General features: G+C 47.6%; 1 protein-coding gene across 1 annotated transcript; it reads left to right on the top strand.

Annotated features, from left to right (window-relative positions):
* The first annotated feature begins 10257 nt into the window (after positions 1–10257).
* LOC119356857 (probable E3 ubiquitin ligase SUD1) lies at positions 10258–15044 on the top strand. Its single transcript, XM_037623849.1, has 10 exons — positions 10258–10452; positions 10769–11152; positions 12067–12582; positions 12678–12859; positions 12946–13179; positions 13621–13778; positions 13876–13962; positions 14077–14246; positions 14653–14910; positions 15024–15044. The coding sequence occupies exons 1-10, from the start codon at positions 10258–10260 to the stop codon at positions 15042–15044; spliced, it is 2205 nt and encodes a 734-aa protein (XP_037479746.1).
* The last annotated feature ends 4118 nt before the right edge of the window (positions 15045–19162 follow it).

The raw sequence follows: 19162 nt of genomic DNA, 5'->3' as shown, positions 1-19162 counted from the left end.
GGTTCTTTTTCCCCAAGATTCTTTAAAGTAACTCCTATCTTAGATCCATATTGAGTAATTCGATTATGAATCCTTTTATCCAAAATTTCAATCAACTCTACGGTAGCAATTTTATTATCAATAATATCAAGCCTTTGCATCACATGTTCCAAGGTTAAAATAGTTCCATTGATTATAAGAGGTGGTGGGCCTAACAAATCTATCGTAGCATTATAAGAATAAAAAGTATGGCTCCCCAAGAAGTTCCCCCCGGTAATGGTATCTAGAACATATCTATTCCAAGGAGTAATGCCCACATAAAAAATTGCGAAGGAGAATGGAAATCGATTGCTTTTGAGTAGATCTATTATGAGCATTGCAAATTCTATACCAAGCATTCTTTAAATTTTCTCCCTCCCTTTGCTTAATATTAAGGACCTCATTATTGGGAGTGCTAAAAATGAAGGGAGGACTAGCCATGAAAGCAAGACAAGCGACCTAACACACGGGAAAACAAAAGGCAAACGAAAAGACGAACGGAAGAAGGGGGAAGAAAAAGGTAAATCTTTTCGAAAATCATTTTAGAAGTGGGGGAGAGGAAAACGAGAGGGAACTGGCGAATAATGTAACGCAAGAGATGAGAGTTTTATGATGGGTACTTGGTAGGCTTGATGTATGTCGGTGTACAAACAAAGGGCGCATCTTTGTACCCCTTTACCTGTGCACGGGCAGTTAGAGCCGCGCCCACGACCACACCAAGCAGAGCAGGGGAGGTGAACCAAGGTAAAACCGAAGCCCAAGGCAGCCAGAGCAACGCCAAGACCAAGACTACAAAGAAGCAGAGGGGCGGAGCAGTTTCCCCCAGCAAGACCCTTGCCGGGGACGGCCTCAGCAGCCCCGGCAAGACCCTTGCCGGGGCAGCACGCCCAAACGCCAACAGAGCGAGCCACCCTTGAGTCCACATCCCCAACACCATAGACCACGTTGGGCTAGGGCTCGGGAGGCACCTCTGTGGTGGCATTCAGATCTTTGTGAAGACAAGGAATACTCAAGATCAAATGAGGATTAGAAGACGACGACCCTCAGCAAGATCCTTGCCGAGGAAGGCCACTAGATCCCCGGCAAGGTCCTTGCCGGGGACGACAGCGCGCCACGGCAAGACCCTTGCCGGGCCACCCGCCAAGGCCCTCACCAAGGACGCCAGCAGGGCCACCGCCAGGCCTGCGCCGACCGAGTTTCCACCGCCGTTCGCATGCAGCTGAGGGATCCGTAGTCGAAAGTGATCCCCGCGTCGGCGTCTGCCGGAGGAGGGCGGAGTCTGAGGGCGTGTGGATGAAGAAGAAGCAGATGCCTTCTTCCTCGCTGCCGCGGCCTTCACCACCTTCCTCGCTGCCGCGGCCCTCGTCTGACGTGCGACCTCCTCCCGGGATTTTGGCCGCCGTGCGGTCCTGACGGGCCGCACCGGCTCGCCGGAAGCAGCCCGTCGCAGGACTCGCCCTCTCCCCGTGGCCAGAGGGTCAACGGCCCCGGCCTACTCCTCCTCCGACGACTCGTCGGCCGCATCCTCAATCAGAGGAGCCTCGGTGCCGATGTTGCTGGTCTCCCCGGTGGTGTCCGCCCACCTAGCGAGCTCCTCCTCCTCCGCGGCCGTCGCGTCCTTGTCCTCCACACCACCGGCGCTGCCGGCCTCCTCGGCAAGCTTCACCTCCATCGCCCTGGCAGCGATGTAGTCCAGCTTCGCTTGGGTGGTGTCCTGGACGAGCAGCCACTCGATGTTGGCGTTGACATATCCCTCGTGCAGGGTGTCGAAGAACTGCTGCACCTCAGCGTCATCCGGCTTGGCCCAGCTCGGGTCAGGCCCATGCGTGTTGGAGTTCGGCATCATGGCGATGATGTCAGTCTGGCGCGAATTGTTGCACAACAGGACCACTCCTGCCGGCAACTTGAACAAGGGCCCCTTGAAGACCTTGCCGGCCTTCACGGCGGCCCTCGCAACCTTGCCGGTCCGCTCGACCTCGCTGTCATGGCCCACATCGAGCTGGAAAATTCGCTTGCAAAAATGGGCATGCCCCATCACCGTGAAGTTGTGGTCGAGGCCGGGGCGTAGCCGCATGATGTCGGCGGGGTTGGTAAAGAGCCAGGCTGGCCTCCCCTTGTTATGCAGTGGGGCGATCCGGCGGCGGATGAAGTCCGCCCGGATCATCTCGAGGGTGAGCCCGGCCTCGGTGAGATGAAGGATCATGGTGGTGGCGACCGTGAGCTTCTCATCATCAGCATCGACGTCACTCCAATCGCTTCTGCGGACCGGCGACGCCCGGCGAACTTTGCAGAACGCTGGCGGGTCCTTCTCCTCGATCTAGCACCACCGGCCCCGCCATTCTTCCCACCTCTCCTTCATGGCGCCCTCCGGATACGCTCCCTTGGACCTTGAGATCCAGGCGATGCAACCGGAGATGGCGCCCCCTGGTTGGATCCGAGGGGAGAAGTAATGGCGAAAGATCACCGTGTTGGGGTGCACCCCGTCGAAACCCTCGCAGAGGTGCGCGAAAAGGGCCATGCACGCCACCGCATTCGGGGTAAAATCCAGGAGGCGGAAGCCAAAGGTGTGCATGATGTTGCTGAAGAAATCAAAAAAGGGAGGACAGAGCCTGTAGGAAAAATAATCGACAAAGAAGGGGTACCGATTTGGGGCAGCCTCGGCGCAGTCGGCGGGGATGACACGCGTGGCTGGATGCCCCGACTTCTCTCCCCCCATCTTCACCCCCCACAGGGGCCTGAAGGCTTCCCGAAGCTCGGACACATCAACTGTCGAGGGGAAGAAGGCGGACTGCGTCCGCTGCACCGCCAGCGCACTCTCTGGCGTCTCCGCCGCTCCGACGTCCTTAGCCACCCCCTTGCCCTTGACGGATTTCTGCGCCATCGCGGCTGGGGAAGAAGGGCGAGGCAGAGGGCGGCAGAAACGCAACGGCGGCAAGAAGGGGCAAAGCTTGGAGAAGAAGATGAAGACGAGCGGAGGCTTTCGAGATTGGGATTGCGTAAAGGGTAAAAGGAACAGTGCGCTCGCGGTTATCCCTTTTCATGGGGAAGCTGCGGGTCGCGCTGCCCATTTACTACGATGTGACGCATGCGTGCAGGAACTGCGCCACGCATGCCGCCCACGTCACGTGCACCCCTCCACGCTGCGCCACGACGCGCGCGGGTTATGGGAGGCGCAGCACGCAAAAAGTTTTACCGCGGTAAAAACCGCCCCGCCTGCCCGCGCACCATTTTGGGCCTGGCCCAACAATATATCGTGCTTATGTGTGGCCCAAGCCCGGGGGCTCCTGTCGGTGTACAAACAAAGGGCGCATCTTTGTACCCCTTTACCTGTGCACGGGCAGTCAGAATCGCGCCCACGGCCACACCAAGCAGAGCAGGGGAGGTGAACCAAGGTAAAACCGAGGCCCGAGGCCGCCAGAGCAACGCCAAGACCAAGACTACAAAGAAGCGGAGGGGCGGAGCAGTTTCCCCCGGCAAGACCCTTGCCGGGGACGGCCTCAGCAGCCCCGGCAAGACCCTTGCCGGGGCAGCATGCCCAAACGCCAACAGAGAGAGCCACCCTTGAGTCCACATCCCCAACACCATCGACCACGTTGGTCCAAGGCTCGGGAGGCACCTCTGTGGTGGCATGCAGATCTTTGTGAAGACAAGGAATACTCAAGATCAGATGAGGATTAGAAGACGATGACCCTCGGCAAGATCTTTGCCGAGGAAGGCCACTAGATCCCCGGCAAGGTCCTTGCTGGGGACGACAACGCGCCACGGCAAGACCCTTGCCGGGCCACCTAACAAGGCCCTCACCAAGGAAGACAGCAGGGCCACCGCCAGGCCCGCGTCGATCGAGTTTCCACCGCCGTTCGCATGCAGCTACCAACTCAACCAGCTGAGCAGGCACCTGCATGGCAACATGCAGCTCCTGGGCCAACTCGTTAAGCGCCTGCGTGGCGGCATGCAGATCTTCGTGGAGGCTCCACCACCGCGCCACCTCAGCTGCCTGCTTGCCTACATGGCACCGCATGCCTCACTGGCCAGGGCGCGTGTCGAAGCGAGGAGGAGCGGCGACGGACGGGACGAGCCTCGCCCCCGTCCCCGATAAAGCTAGGGGACACCTCAGCAGCGCATTAAATGTGTCTTGTCATGTAATACGAGCGATAAGCTCGCAATACCGTTCTTCTTTCCACCTCATGTATGCCACTGTGGCAGCCCCTTTCGACTATAAAAGGAGGCCCATGGCGCACTGGAGAGGGATTCGGCTCTTTGGGACCGCGCACCCCACCATAGCTAGTTCGAGAGCTCAAGAACTCTCTGAAATACACCACCAAAGCAGGACTAGGGTTTTACGCATCCTCGCAGCCCGAACCTGGGTAAATGATCCTTGTGCTGATTATTAATCCTGCCCTTCTCACAACCCTGCGCCCCGACAACCGTAGTAGGGATTCTTGTGATCCCATATGTGTTGTTCCACACCGACAATGTAGATCTTGACTTGACGTAGATCTCCCCGGCAATGCCGCCCGAAATTCTTGAGCGTGCGTTGGTTTTTCCCTTGAAGAGTAAAGGATGATGCAACATAGTAGAGGTACATATTTCCCTCAGTTAAGAACAAATGTATCAATCCAGTAGGAGAAGAGCGCAGAAATCACCAATATCCAGGTTCAAGGCATGGTACTTGCAATTTGGGTTTGTTGCACCAATGACACAGTAGGGGATTCCCTTACAGTCTTGCTATCAAAAAAATCACCAATACCTGCACAAATAATCAAACACTTGCACCCAACACGATAAAGGGGCTGTCAATCCCTTCACGTCACTTGCAAAGGTGAGAACTGATAGAGATAGATAAGTAAAAGATAAAATATTTTTGGGTTTTTGGTTTATAGATCTGAAAATAAAAGATTGCAAAATAGTAGACCAGAAACTAATATGATGGAAAATAGACCTGGGGGCCATAGGTTTCACTAGAGGCTTCTCTCTTGAAGGCAGATAATATGGTGGGTGAACAAATTACTATCGAGCTATTGATAGAAAAGCGCAAAGTTATGACGATATCCAAGGCAATGATTATGCAATATAGGCATCACGTCCGTGTCAAGTAGACCGACTCCTGCTTGCATCTACTACTATTACTCCACACATCGACTGCTATCTAGCATGATCTAGAGTATTAAGTTCATAAAGAACGGAGTAATGCCTTAAGTAAGATGACATGACGTAGAGGAATTAACTCAAGCAATATGATGAAAACCCCATCTTTTTATCCTCGATGGCAACAATACAATACGTGCCTCGCTACCCCTACTGTCACTAGGTGAGGACAACGCAAGATTGAACCCAAAGCTAAGCACTTCTCCCATTGCAAGAAAACCAATCTAGTTGGCCAAACCAAACCGATAATTCAAAGAGAAATACAATGATACCTAATCATGCATAAAAGAATTCAGAGAAGATTCAAATAATATCCATAGATAAGTTGATCATAAATCCAAAATTCATCGGATCTCGACAAACACACTGCAAAAGAAGATTACATCGGATAGATCTCCAAGAACATCGAGGAGAACATGATATTGAGAATCAAAGAGAGAGAAGAGGCCATGTAGCAACTAGCTATGGACCCGTAGGTCTGTGGTAAACTACTCACGCTTCATCGGAAGGGAAAAAGAGTTGATGTAGATGCCCTTCGTGATGGAATCCCCCTCCAGCAGGATGCCAGAAAAGGCCCAAAGATGGGATCTCACAGGAACAGAAGGTTGCGACGGTGGAAAAGTGTTTTCGTGGATGCTTCTGGTGTTTCTGGAACATATGTGAATATATAGGAGGAAGAGCTAGGTTAGGGCATCACGAGGGGCCCACAAGGCAGGGGGAACCCTCCAGGGCGCGCCCTCCACCCTTGCCGCTGCCTCGTGGCTCTTCTCACTTGTACTCCAAGTCCCCTGGGTGTCTTCTGGTCCAGGAAAAATCATCGTGAAGTTTTATTCCGTTTGGACTCCGTTTAGTATTCCTTTTCTGCCAAGCTCAAAAACAATGAAAAAAAAGAAATTGGCATTGGGCTCTAGGTTAATAAGTTAGTCCCAATAATAATATAAAATAGCATATTAATGCATATAAAACATCTAAAACAGATAATATAATAGCAAGGAACAATAAAAAAATTATAGATATGTTGGAGACGTATCACCAAAATAAGTATGTGGTGTTGCGCTCACCCTCCTTCAACCACGTGGCTCGTGAACGCTGCAGCAATGTCATCTCCTCTCTATACAGAAGTTTGTCCAATTAGTTCAATTTTTGCTAGATCGCCGCACAATCGGCATCAGCAAGTTGTAGATCAGCCAACTCGGTCCGTAGCTTCTTAATGTCCTTCATTACGTGTCCAAAATTCTCCTTGATCCATGACCATAAATTATTCATCAATTCCTTAAGTTAATCAGAAACCCAACCAAGGTTCCATCAGGGTCGTTTCCTTGCCCCTAACGCCACAATTACCTCTTGCAAGGTCAGGTCACATTCCCGATAATCTAATAACAAAGAGGTGACCGGCAGCGCTGAGGCCCATCGTCAGCTAAGAAGTGCATCACAACTAGGCAGTGGTCTGAGCATGAGGTGGCATGATGAACCACCCTAGCAAATGGAAACAACTCCCTCTAAGCTTCATCAGAACATGCCTTGTCCAGCCACATGCGGACATTGTGGTCCCTTTGTTGTCCATTATCGTATGTGAATGGATCCAGTGAGAACCGAAGGTCCTCGAGTTCACACACCATCAAGAAATCCCAAAAGGCCCGACCTTTAGCACGTAGTGATCTCGAAAAGTGTTCATGTTGCCAAAGTGCTTCATTGTAGCCACCACATACAACTGAAGGGTCCAGCGATACTACCCATAAGTTTACTAGGTGTTTCCACATGAGGTGACGATTCTCAACCCAGGGTTTCCCATAAACAAATGTTGTCTGCCAACTAAGATCATTACCGACATCCAACACATGCACATCAATAAATCTTGCACATTTATCAAGTATACCATGACCTGCAGGGGTTTGCCCCAAAAGAGTGCTAAACCCCCTCTATGGCATCACTACAAACACCAAAAAGAACTTTCAAACCGAGCCTCCACATCAATTTTATCCATCTTTACTAAACTTTGTCTCATCTCGCAGAGGAAAACAAGACTAGGATATTGGCTTTTGAGAGGGCAAAAACCTCGTTTACTATTCGGCTCAAACCCCCGTAGTTCCAAAATAAGAGACTCATTGTTTCTGGTGGCACCGCCTCCCCTAAGGGAGTCCACTGAACTAGGTCCACTTGCGTCACCGCTATTGTCTGTTTTACCTCGCTTGCTACTCGAGCTATTACTAGGGGATTCATGCTTAGGAAGATCCTCCCCCTTCCCCTCAATTATTCCAACACAGTCGATTGGGCTCCAACCGAATCAAGAGCAACAATGTTTTCCCACCCTCCATGTTTATATGCTTTCCAATGCCCCTATCAATGTCCATGTTCTCACTCAAAAGTTTGTATAGGCTAGAAGTTGCATCATTGATATCTGGGTTAATCTTCTCCTGACTCTAGCTGCCACCCTTCCCGACAGGAGCATCGCGTGGACTAACACCTGGAGTTCCATAACTTGTAGAAGGGCCTTTGTTGCCCCATGGGTTGGGTTTAAACTCATATTGAACCCTATTCGGAGGATCAACATACAACCACTAGAAATTTCATGTCCCTCTCCTCATGAATGCATGCTCCACATTGTTTGTACTCATGGGCAACTGAACCACATACCATGTAGAATCTTGCCAATTTCCCATATCTCACCAAGTAAACTTTGCACACTTTGTCTCGAACAATGCTCAGGAACTTTGTCAGTGGCCGAGGACATCATGAGGTACATGCATACAGATATAGTCTTCGCCCGTATTGTCATTCAGACTCATCTCCAAGATTTTCCTGGCCTTATTCATCAACTTCTCCACCAATTCCCTGTTACAAAATCCATCTGGCAATTGGTGAATTTGACGCCAGATTGGCATAGGGAAGAATTGAATATTCTTTGCCTTGCTAAATCCATCGTTAGGGCACAACAAAACAACCCTCTTTTGAAATAGACATGATCCTTGTTCAGTCATCTGCTCCTAGCCATTGAGGTGGGAAGCTTGGACGACAAACAAGTTGGGGCCAACGGGGCGAAAGCAAATATCTTGTGTCGGGTTCCATGTTGCTCGTGTGTCACGATAGAAGGCAGCTTGGCTAGCGGAATTTTCCGTCTGAACACTAGCCAGGGAAAACCATCTCATGCTCTTGTTAATCACTAGGTCATCTTCATCAATCACTAGGTTATCAAAGTCTTCATCACCCAGATCAAGCTGCTCGAAGAAGTCTTCATGATCAGGTTTGGCGATGCCCATAGCGCCCCAGCTTGTTGCCGACTGGGCGTCAGAAGAGGATGCCATAGGGGGCCAAGGGGGGCCAGCGGAGGCTCTCGACAGTCCTGCCGATGGAAGGTTTGCTACGTGCGTGGAATCAACTGTGGTGGGAAACGCTGAGGAGGAGACAAACCCTAGTCATTAGCGTAGGGAAAAATATATTCCTATAAGGCTAATGATTCCTATGAGCCAACGGGTCAAAAATCCGGCCAATGCCCTCACTCGCGAGATGCACATGCTGGTGGAACCAGCCACCGCATCTTTCCTTCTTCCTCTATCTTTTCACTTTTCGCTTTCTTTGTATGTTGCCATGCATGCCCTTGAACTCACTCGCCCTCCTGTCTCCCACACCTCCCTGCCTTGCGCGTGCTTCTTGATCCCATGATTTGTGCCACCACGTACATCCGCCGCGCCGCGGCGTGACCGCGAGCCGGCATGATCGGAGCATCCTTCTTCCTCCTACTCTTAGGCAACCCTCACCTCTGGGGCACACACCAGCTGCATTGGCACCGGGGTCTATGCTGCAATGGCCACAAATGGGTGCCGTGACCAACAACGAGCAGTAGCGCATGGCTGGCGGAGGCAATGGTGGAACAACCACGTCTGTGTGCTGCAACCACTGACAAAAGGCTTCAACTCTATATGGAAAAATATTAAACTGGCTATAGAGAAATCGTCAACCGGCCACTGCCCATTTGGGAAAAGCTACAACTGTTGACACAAAATGCTTCAACCTGAGATGAAGAAAGCTTCAACTAGACGATAGGGAAAACTTTTAACCTGATGCTGCTAAAAAATGGAAAATCTACAACCGTTGACTGAAAAGCTTCGACCGTAGATGGGAAAATGTTCAACCGGCGAGAGAGAAGTCTCCAACCAGATACTGCACAACCATAAAAGATGCGACCGTTGATAAAGAAATCGTCAATCGTATATGGGAAAAGCTTCAACCGGCGACAGAGAAAAGCTACTACCGGTGATTGGGAGGTGGGCGAGACGAAGATGCTACATGTGATTTTTGCTGCAATAGGCGAGATGAAAAGCCACAACCAGAGAGTTGATTTGCTGGGGCCGGCGCCAGGTGATGGTGGTGAGCTTTGACGGTGGAGAGCTTTACCAACAGCGGTGGCGGAGCTACAACGGTCACTGTGGCGAGTTTTGCGATGATCTTGCTACAACCGTGGTCGTGGGGGTTGCCGGGGACCAAGGTCGTGGGTGTTGCTGCAGCCGTGCCCCTCGTTTTTTTTTGCTGGAAAGCACGGCTGACCTGGGAGCGAGGACGCGGTTCTACAAGGGAAGCTAGCCGGCAAATGACAGCGATCGTACGAGCTTCGAGACTGGCTGTATAGTTGGTCCATGGCGGGATCAGCGGCGCCCTTTCGTCACGCTCTCGTCCATGCGTCATAATTTGATTTGGGGGCAAAGCAAAAACGGGTGCGTGAGGACGAAGCGCGGTCTGATCTGACATATTTGAGGCTACTTTTGGACTCACGTGGAGAAAAAGACTATCTTTGAAACCAATGAAACAAGGTCAAACCACATACGGAGTATTTGGTTTAAGCAGATGATACTGTATGAGTAATTAACCAACTAATGATTGACCCCGCAAAAAAAAACTAATGACTGGTCTTTCCCCACAAAGAACTAGTAACTGAAACCTCTTTGGTGGGCCATTGGATCTTCATCCAAAGGCTCGTGTGATCACTTCCCCGCACAAAACCCAACGCAGCCCAATCGAGGCGGCAGACAGATTTGCACGGAGCGCTTGTCTCGGTCACTGACAGTAAACTGACGGAGATAAGCTTCGAGAAGGAAGGTCATGGCTGCCTCCGCCGCCGAAGCCACCGACCCCCCGCCGGAGACGCCGCTCACAGCGCCGCGCGGCCGCGGAAACGACGGCGTGGGTGGGAGGGTGGAGGAGCTGTGCTGCGTCTGCCGCCTCCCCGCCGATCCGGTCCGCAGGCTGGCCCCCCTGAGCGACGGCAATTTCGTCCACTACGACTGCCGCTGCGAGGTATCTCCATCCTTCCCCCCTCCCTCGCCTCCTCCACTAGCTAGGGTTTCCAGCAGCGGCCGTGCAGCGTGGCATGGATCCTCCTCCGCCTGGGCTCTGTTCCGCCAGATCCATCTCGTTCACTACCGATTTCAGTCGGATCTAGATTCCAGCTGATGTTGCTGCCATGGATCTCGCTAGAAATTCCCCCTTCTGCGAGGCAACCATTTCGTGCCATCTTTTTGCTGCAGTGGTTGCACTTCATTGCTGCAGTCAGCCTGACTATTCCTTTTCCAGCTGATATGATGCCGATGCTGATCCCTTTCGAAAATTTCAGGTGTGCGAGCGCAAAGCCCTTAGGCTGTCCGTGTGGGAGTTCATGGCGGGCTTGCCAGGCAAGCTCACGAGCCTGCTGCTCCCCCTCTTCTTTGCCGTCTGTGTCCTCGGTGAAACAGTCATGCACCTCATCACCTTACAAACTTGGCGCCTCGTTTTCGCCAGCACCTTTGCTGAAGTGTACCATCTGGTCTCCCTCCGCCTCTCTGCCACCTCAATCATCGCTTTGGTATCGTTCCTTGCTGCATTTGCGAATAGGTTTGCGCCGTTTGCCGTGGCTCCATTTGCGCGCTGGGTTAAACGCCTAGAAACCCGGTGTCAGGGATGGTGGGGCATTGATGGCTGGCAAGTCTTCCAGCTATTTACTGTTGAAGCCTGCTTGGTGGTATGCTTGTTTCTTCTCAACCAGTGTTCTCCGTCAGCCACTTTGTTTATTTTTTAATTTATATTCTATGGTGGGTGATAGACCATATATATTTGGTGCAATGCTGGGTTTTTATATTGTATTAAAGTGCTAAGTACTGCAGTTTGTGTTCTGCAATTGGAAAGATTATCACATCTTGGCATGGTTCTCCTGATTGTTTTATAGTTGGTGATAGATCAATATGCCTCCACTTCAAAGTGTATCATCCTCGTTTAGTGCTTTAGTTGTTCTAGTATTTTCTGTTATCTTCTTAGGCTAGTCACTATAATTCATGAATATACAGATGAAAACACAAAAGTTACATGTATTGGTATGTGTGAGATAGTATATAATAAATGTGAACCACCAAATTGAAACAGAAGTATTTGCTTATTTGGTACAGATTTGTTCAAGGAAGTAAGCATTCGTGAGTTTGATATCTCTTTCACTTGGATTGTATCTTGGGCACTAGTATCTCTTTTATCTCCAAATGTTCCTCAAACTTGAGATCCTTTGACATTGTTAAATGCACACATGCACAAGTTGACTTAACTAAGAAACAAAGCTGCATTCATAAAAGTTGAAAAAAAAATCTTTACGAAATTCGCATCTTCATGGCCAAATGTTTTTGGGGTGACAAATCACAAATATGCACATTATTTTTTGAAATTTGCAAAAGTAGTTGGTAGTTCTTGTTTCTTTTGGTGTGGTATTCATCGTGGTGCCAAACCCACCCTTACTAGATTTTACTATTTTAAACAATATATTTTCCTTATGTTTTTAATACCCAATCTTATAGGTCTTGGGACCGCCGCTAAGGCTAGTTCTACCCTGGGTGTATCTATAGGGTTATGGCTTAGTTCCAGAAAATTCTGACAATATGCTTCTCTAATCAGGTGTTAATAGCTGACATGGCTGTTGCTTGTATTTTTGGTTTACTCCCATTCTCACTTGGAAGGATAATTTTATGGTGCAAGCCGTCTTTCAATTTTAACAGTGTGGATGAAGTCGACTCCTATACTTCAACTTCAACAACTATTCTGGTTGGATATGGATATATCTTTTCTGTGGGCGTATTTTTTGTTGGGCTGAATACTTTTCGTGAATACTTGACCGGGGAGCGCCTTACGATTGCAATTCTCTTTAGAAAGCTTTCTGGTATATTCTTCAGAGGGATCTTGCGTTCAATCATTGGTGCCAATAGTGGTGTTAATCTTTTATACATATATATACTACACCCATTGTTCATTGGTTGGTTGCTTGATATGTGCACTTCAAAATTGTTTGGTGCAACAATGTCTCAGAGGTTCAAATTTCTGATTGTGCCATCGTTTTCTTCTATGGCTCTTCACTGGTTTACTGGACGCAACATTTTGAGTCTGCGCAACAGAGTCTTCGTATTTCTCCGCAAGGTATTTAGTATATTATATTATATTTGTCTCATGTCCATGATGTATGCAGTTTACAGTTCAGGGGTACAATGAGTGTTGTACTTTTTTGTGAGTAGGTATTGAAGCTAGGAATTAGGATTTGCTTTATCCGACATAATATTTATGAACCATTCTATATATTCTATTTCAAGAGGCTTCCTGGCCTTTTTGACGACATTATATTCATTGCTCTAGTAATCCTTGTTCCTACTAAAATTGCTGTCCAGTTGGAACCTGAGGAGTTCCCGCTAGACATCACGTAAGTATATAATATTTGTTATCCATCTGATGTATCTTCCAGCCTTTTGTGAGTTAACCCATCTAATTTATATTTGTGGATCGTAGCTACTTCGATCGTCCTGCTGAGGGCACATCATTCTGGCAAGGGCCACGGTACTACGCAGAGGCACTTTCTGGTATTCTTTATCTCAGGTTTCTCACTGACAATACAGTTTTATACCTCGAGTGGTTAGTCTGGAGGGTAAGATGCTATTGGCTCTTCACTGCTGGAGATGCCCTGTGGAACATTGTCTCACCGAGGGAACATTATGATAGCAGCGATGAAGTTAACAATAGAAGGTAAGCACCAAATGCATAGTTTTGTTCATTCACGGAAAACTGCCGAATCTGCACTTGAGTTTTACTTCGGTAGTCGGCACCCCCCCCCCCACCCACCCACCCAAAAAACGTTTACAAAAATCTTAAAGTTACTTAAAAAGAGTATTCACGATCAATTAGTTCTAATCCCTATTCTCCCAATGGATCAAACAAGAGATCAGAACAGTCTAATCTTTTTGATTGAAGGTGTAACTTCTAATCTCCACCTTTAATCTGCATTAAAATCTGTAGACTTTTCTAGAGGGGTGTACCGAAGCAAAACACTCTGCACTTATTTTTGGCTTGACTACATATATGCTCGTTTTGTAATGTAATCTATCTTTGACCATTCAATGAACTAAAGCCTTTTGCTTGGCCACACAATTTTCGGTAGATGCTTACCTTTGTTGTACATTGTACCAGGAAATTTGTTGTTGTTCAAACAATGCCACAGGTGGTGCTATCATGGTTGGCAGTTGTGATATTCAATTCTGCTATGCTTTTATCTTCAATATCTATTGGCCGTACATTGGTATTTGCCGTCCCTGAGCTGATAGTACGAGCTCAAATGAAGTCCAATGGTAATTATTATTCATTGATGATTAGTGGGCTTCCTTTGTAAAGAAAAAAATAATTATTTTATTTGAGCTTACTTGTGTGTGCAACCTTTTCTGTTAGATCTGTTTGCTATTGCCACTGGATATGGCATAGTATCAATTGTTATTGCCGCCTCTAGAGATGCATTTGTTCGCGTGGCTTATGGGGGTACACACCTTGTAGCTTTGGAGATGCATCTCATTTTCTTCATATGGGTGAGTAATTTAGTCGTTGCGCCTTCATTTGTATTCATCTTTTTGAGTATTTTATGCTACATCTCAGGAACTTCAACTGTCTGTTGCCAGATTGTGTTCATTCCTCTTTGGATCGGTTTGCTGGTTGATTTAACACTGCTTTCACCCTTCATCGGGCCTGGTAATGGTGTTCCAGTTCTAGACTTTTTCTGCACTTGGGCCCTGGGGCGGATAACACAGATTTATGGGATAAGATTGGTGAATTACAACTACCATTGTTGCTTTGCAGACCTTGAAACTTAAATTATTACCCTATATGTGTATCTAGGCATAATTACTTGTATTGGGTATAATTTCTCACCATTTGCTAGTTGCAAAAAATAAAAATAAAACCTCCTGAACTCAACTACCAGAATAGATGCATTCATGTTTTCCGTTTATTCAATCTAATTTTCGAAGTTATCATTCTAACCTTGGGGTCTTTTGTATCTAGCTAGTTCCCTTTCCCATTGTTGACTAATATTTTTTCCCTCACCCTTGCAACTGGCACACTTTTATGGCAGAATGCAGCTAATTCACGAATCACTCTACTTAGGTTATATATATATATATAGTCGGATAAAAGTAGGAAATATTCTAACAGACACATTTTTTATTGTTGAAGGCTCGTCGGTACAAAGTCAGAGGCAGGCTCCCTTCCCTGGCTGATTCCATTGAGAACTATTGGACCGGAGACAAGCTGGAATCTCTTTCAAAGATGGGACCTTTTGCAACGAAGCTAGTCGTTGCTCTGGGTGTTCCTTATGTGCTCGCCAAGGGTGTCTTCCCAAGACTAGGCTACCCAGCTGCTGTAAACTCCATGGTCTACCATTTCGCGTGGTTGGGCTGCATCACCTTCTATGCGCTCTGCTATCTCACGAAGGTAGCCTTCACTATGCTCCATGATTCTGTTAGGGGATCGTTATGGGCCGAGCAGACATACCGAGAGCATATATATCCATGCAACTGTTAAATTCCTTGATCTGGTTTACTTAGATAAATTCCCATTCTAATTAGACAGATGTCAGCCAGCCATATTAACTTCTGGCCCAAACTTACTGTGGATGCAGCTCTCTAAGACATTGTTGAACTGATGTTTGTAACTTTCTGCTCATTTTACAAGCAAGATGCGCTGTTGGTTGGTTGCCTTGAACATGGTTGGCTTTATTTTTTGTGGTTCTGTGTTGTCTTAATTTTTTGCAATGTTTTCGGTGCCAGTTGTGCTTTGTCACACTGTCATAAGGTATGTATACCGATGCTTTTTTATGTCGGTAGAGCAATCTAGTGTTGAAGACAATCAACATGGAATTCCATGTGAGTTTGGGGAAATTCATTTTGTATATGCATCTACTTTCCAGGGCAAACTTGTGTGATAAAGTTTACGATTCCACTCTTTCCCTAATCTATAAATAGGCAGACTTTCTTAAAATTGTATAATGAATAGGTAGACGATTCGCTCATGGTGATTAAAATAATATATCTTTTGTGGTGGATGGTGACGGCGTAGCAGGCGGTGGCCATTGGCCGCAGCATGGTCAGCAAAGTGCGCTAGCGCCATGACTGGTGAGTGCGACATCGAAGTGGGAGATAGCAGGTTTGGCGCCTTGTGGTGGTTCTTGGAGGCGGCGACGGAGTGGAAAGGGAGGAAGGACATATACTTGTGCACGAGGAGCAATAAAACCATTCCGCATGTGTAAAGGCATTCGGTCAGGTGGGAATGACATTTTAACCTGATTACACATCTTACCCTCTTTTTTTTGCGTGAAAGCATTTTATCTATTTTTCAAAGTAATTTGGGTCATTTCAATAATCGCACGATATAGATGGATTCCAGTCCGCATTCTGAATTGCTCCTAGCTCTAGGGAGCAAATGCCCTGGAGCTATCTGATCTAGGTGATCCCCGGGAGAAGAGGAACCGAGAGAAAGGAAGAAGGCGAAGGGAGAGAAGAAAAAAAGAGAAATGAAAGAACATCTTAGCTGTGAAAATGACAAGTGATTATGGGACTAATGGCAGTCGTAAATTAGATTTATATGATAGGGTATCAGTCCCATGTATATGAAATAGAGTTCATCCATTTAAACAAAAAGAAAGACGAGCCTGGAGTTCGAGACTCATTTGTCTTGGGATTGTGGGGATCCTAAGACGGTTGGGCTTGCCTAGAAGCTTCAAAGGTTGTGGGTTTGCTTTGAGCATAGATTGTTTCTGGTAATCCCAAGTCTGAAGGATGGCTTTGAATCATTTTCATCTATCTATAATAACAATATACAAAGGAATAGTTGTGATCGAAACAATTTTAAACATACGAACTGAATCACTTCAATGTCTGACAAAATAAATTAGAACCTTGCACCTTATAATTGTATAGTTGCTCTCTTAACTTTTAATGTATAACCATCCTATGCATGCATATGTGAGATTCCGGCCTAGTCCTCATAACAAACTATAGCTCTATGGCACTGCACTAGGTATAAGTAGCTACTAGTGGCCCTAGAAGCGTTGTAGGTAAAACCAACTTAGCAACCAACTAGTACACCAGTACAACACAAGCACATATTTGGATAAATTTTTAGTATAATATTGTGTTTCATAACCATATGGACCAACATAGGGCAGTGTCCGGCTATAATGAGGGATCAAAATTCTTTACATACTCACACCCCTTAGCTAATAAAAGAAACTATGTAAACTACCATTTGAACTTCCAGCCAAAAAGCCTGCCTTTGGAACCAATGAAAACGAAGATCAAACAATGTCCTTGTCACTTCTGTTCCATAACTCAAATCAAATTCGACGGCAAATATAGACCACTCGCCGTCCAAGTTCACATTTGCTCAGATCCAACTGAGTGAAAACACACTCCAACTTCTTTGGAAACATAAGAAAACGAAATTCAACAAACCAAGAACCATGAGCAACATTAATGCACACCCCTCACCTCATCGGTCCAACCCAAGCCAAAGGCATATCTAGTATGTCGAAATCATAGTTTGCCTCCAAGCTTGGCTAGCAAGCCCGTGGATCCACCTGCCCACTGCCTACTACTCGGGCGGTTGATTCTGTTAAGCGATCTCGATGCCTCGGCTCCTGCTAGTAGGTAGAGTTACTTTTCTTGTTCTTGGAGGGGCAGGGTTCTGGCGGATGACAGCGCTTCATCTTCGAGCTGGTCTTTCGGGCTCTGATCCTTCTCGAATTCGTCCATTTGGACAGAGTCGATGGAGCTCTGGCATAGATTTTTGTCATCTCCTTGAGGCGGCAAGGTTAGGGTTTCTCGCCGTATGTGCGCATCGGCGAGATTTCATGTGAGGCGCATTAATTGATTTAAGGGTTAAATGGCAATGACTGCGGCTCTACGACACTATTCGTAAGAGGCGCGTGCCTGAAGACTTCTGGTTGTCATTAACAAGGTCAAACTGGTTCCGGCAGGGAGCGGCAATCGGCGGCTTGTTTTGGCAGTGGTAGTGGTCGTTCAACGGTTTAGGGTACTTGATGTAATTTGTATTATGCTTGGGGTGCTATATTCTTATGAATGTTTTAAATATATTTGGGTCCTTTTTGAGAAAAAAACATAGTTCATGTGAGAAAGCTACATCCCGGTTCAATTAATAATCCCTTCCATTTACAGCTCAATTAGAAATCAGCGACAACCCTAGCCGGCAGCAGTTGCCACTGCTTCCCTACACGTCTTCGCCTTGGCCCCCCTCCTCTTTTCGGTCCGGCGGCCTCGTCGGCGGCAAAAAGGGTTGAGCGCCCATCCGCCTCGTATTATTTTACTTTGTTTTTTGATTCTAGAGCGACATCAATGAGCTAGTGGAGACAATGTCGTGTTGGAATAACGTCTCTTCGCTCTCTCCCTACCTCGACGACGTCCAATTTGGCATAGGCAAAGGGCTTGTGCGTGCTTGTGTCCCCGGATCTATTGGCTCTTTCCAGATCTTGCCACTTCGACTTCATCTTCCATGTTGTTCTGTAGCTTAGCCCGGTTTCTCCAACCCTCTGAACTTTTGGTGAGCCATTGCAAGACTGTTCTGCACGGGGTGATGCTCCAGCCGATGTGGCTTTAAGGATTTATAGATTTCATCTCAAGGGATGAGTGGTTATATATTGCGGTCTTCAAAGTTTGGTATGGCGAGGGCGTTTTAGGTGTCACTTTCTTTTACTGTTGGTTCAATGCAATTTCCAATCCTCGGTGGGTAGCATACGATCGGAGGAAGAGGAAGACTAGTATGCTTTTCAATGTAATTTTATTTTTTACTAGTCGTTCTAGGTCCAGATGTCTATCCATTGTAATGGCTTTTATTTTCCTTGAGATTAATCAGATCTAAGATCATCTTTATTTCAAAAAAGAATCTCTTCCATGCTTCAAAAAAAAATATCCCCTTCCCCTAGCTTAAAAAAATTATCTTATTTTCCTGATTATAATTAATTAACAGTTGTTCTTTCACCATAAAAACAGTGGAGAATTTCTATTGGTCATGGGATCTCCATTGACGACCGATGATTGCTTAAAATCTTGCAATCATGTAAATTTTGGACCACACAGGAAGTATCTGAAATTTGGAAGTTCTTTCAGAATTCAATCTATCAAAATTCACTCAATGTTAATGATTGTTGGGCGAATTTGAGTTATGCTTGAAATTCATTTGGGCTTGGCCCGAAATTTTGAGGTACCCACCGAGATCTCACACACTTCGTTGAACTCGTGAGCACGGGTGTTGCAAACCCTTGGGCCCACACGACACAGAACGCACGTGGCCCGAGGCGATAGAACCACGCACGGCGCGTGTCTCGGACAGCAGAGCAGACGCACTCAGACAGCAGACAGCAGACAGAGAGTTCGAGTACCGCCTCCAATGGCCACCGCCGCCGCAGATCCCGCTCCGCCGGAGATGGCGCTCCCAGAGGAGGACCACCCTGAAGACATCGGCGACGACGCAGAGGAGGAGCTGTGCCGAATCTGCTTCTGCCCCGGAGTGGCGGGACGGCCGCTGCGCCACCCCTGCGCCTGCCAAGGCACTATCGGGCACGTCCACGACGAGTGCCAGCTCCAGTGGTTCGCCACCAGACACCAACGCCGCTGCCAGGCCTGGATGTTATCTTCTCGCCTCCTCCGCTCCGCCTAGGGTTTCCAGCATC

The sequence above is a fragment of the Triticum dicoccoides genome, chromosome 1A (genome assembly GCF_002162155.2).
Source record: "Triticum dicoccoides isolate Atlit2015 ecotype Zavitan chromosome 1A, WEW_v2.0, whole genome shotgun sequence".
Taxonomy (NCBI): Eukaryota; Viridiplantae; Streptophyta; class Magnoliopsida; order Poales; family Poaceae; genus Triticum; species Triticum dicoccoides.
Note: the sequence above shows the minus strand (reverse complement) of the source record. Positions and strands in the feature narration are given on the sequence as shown.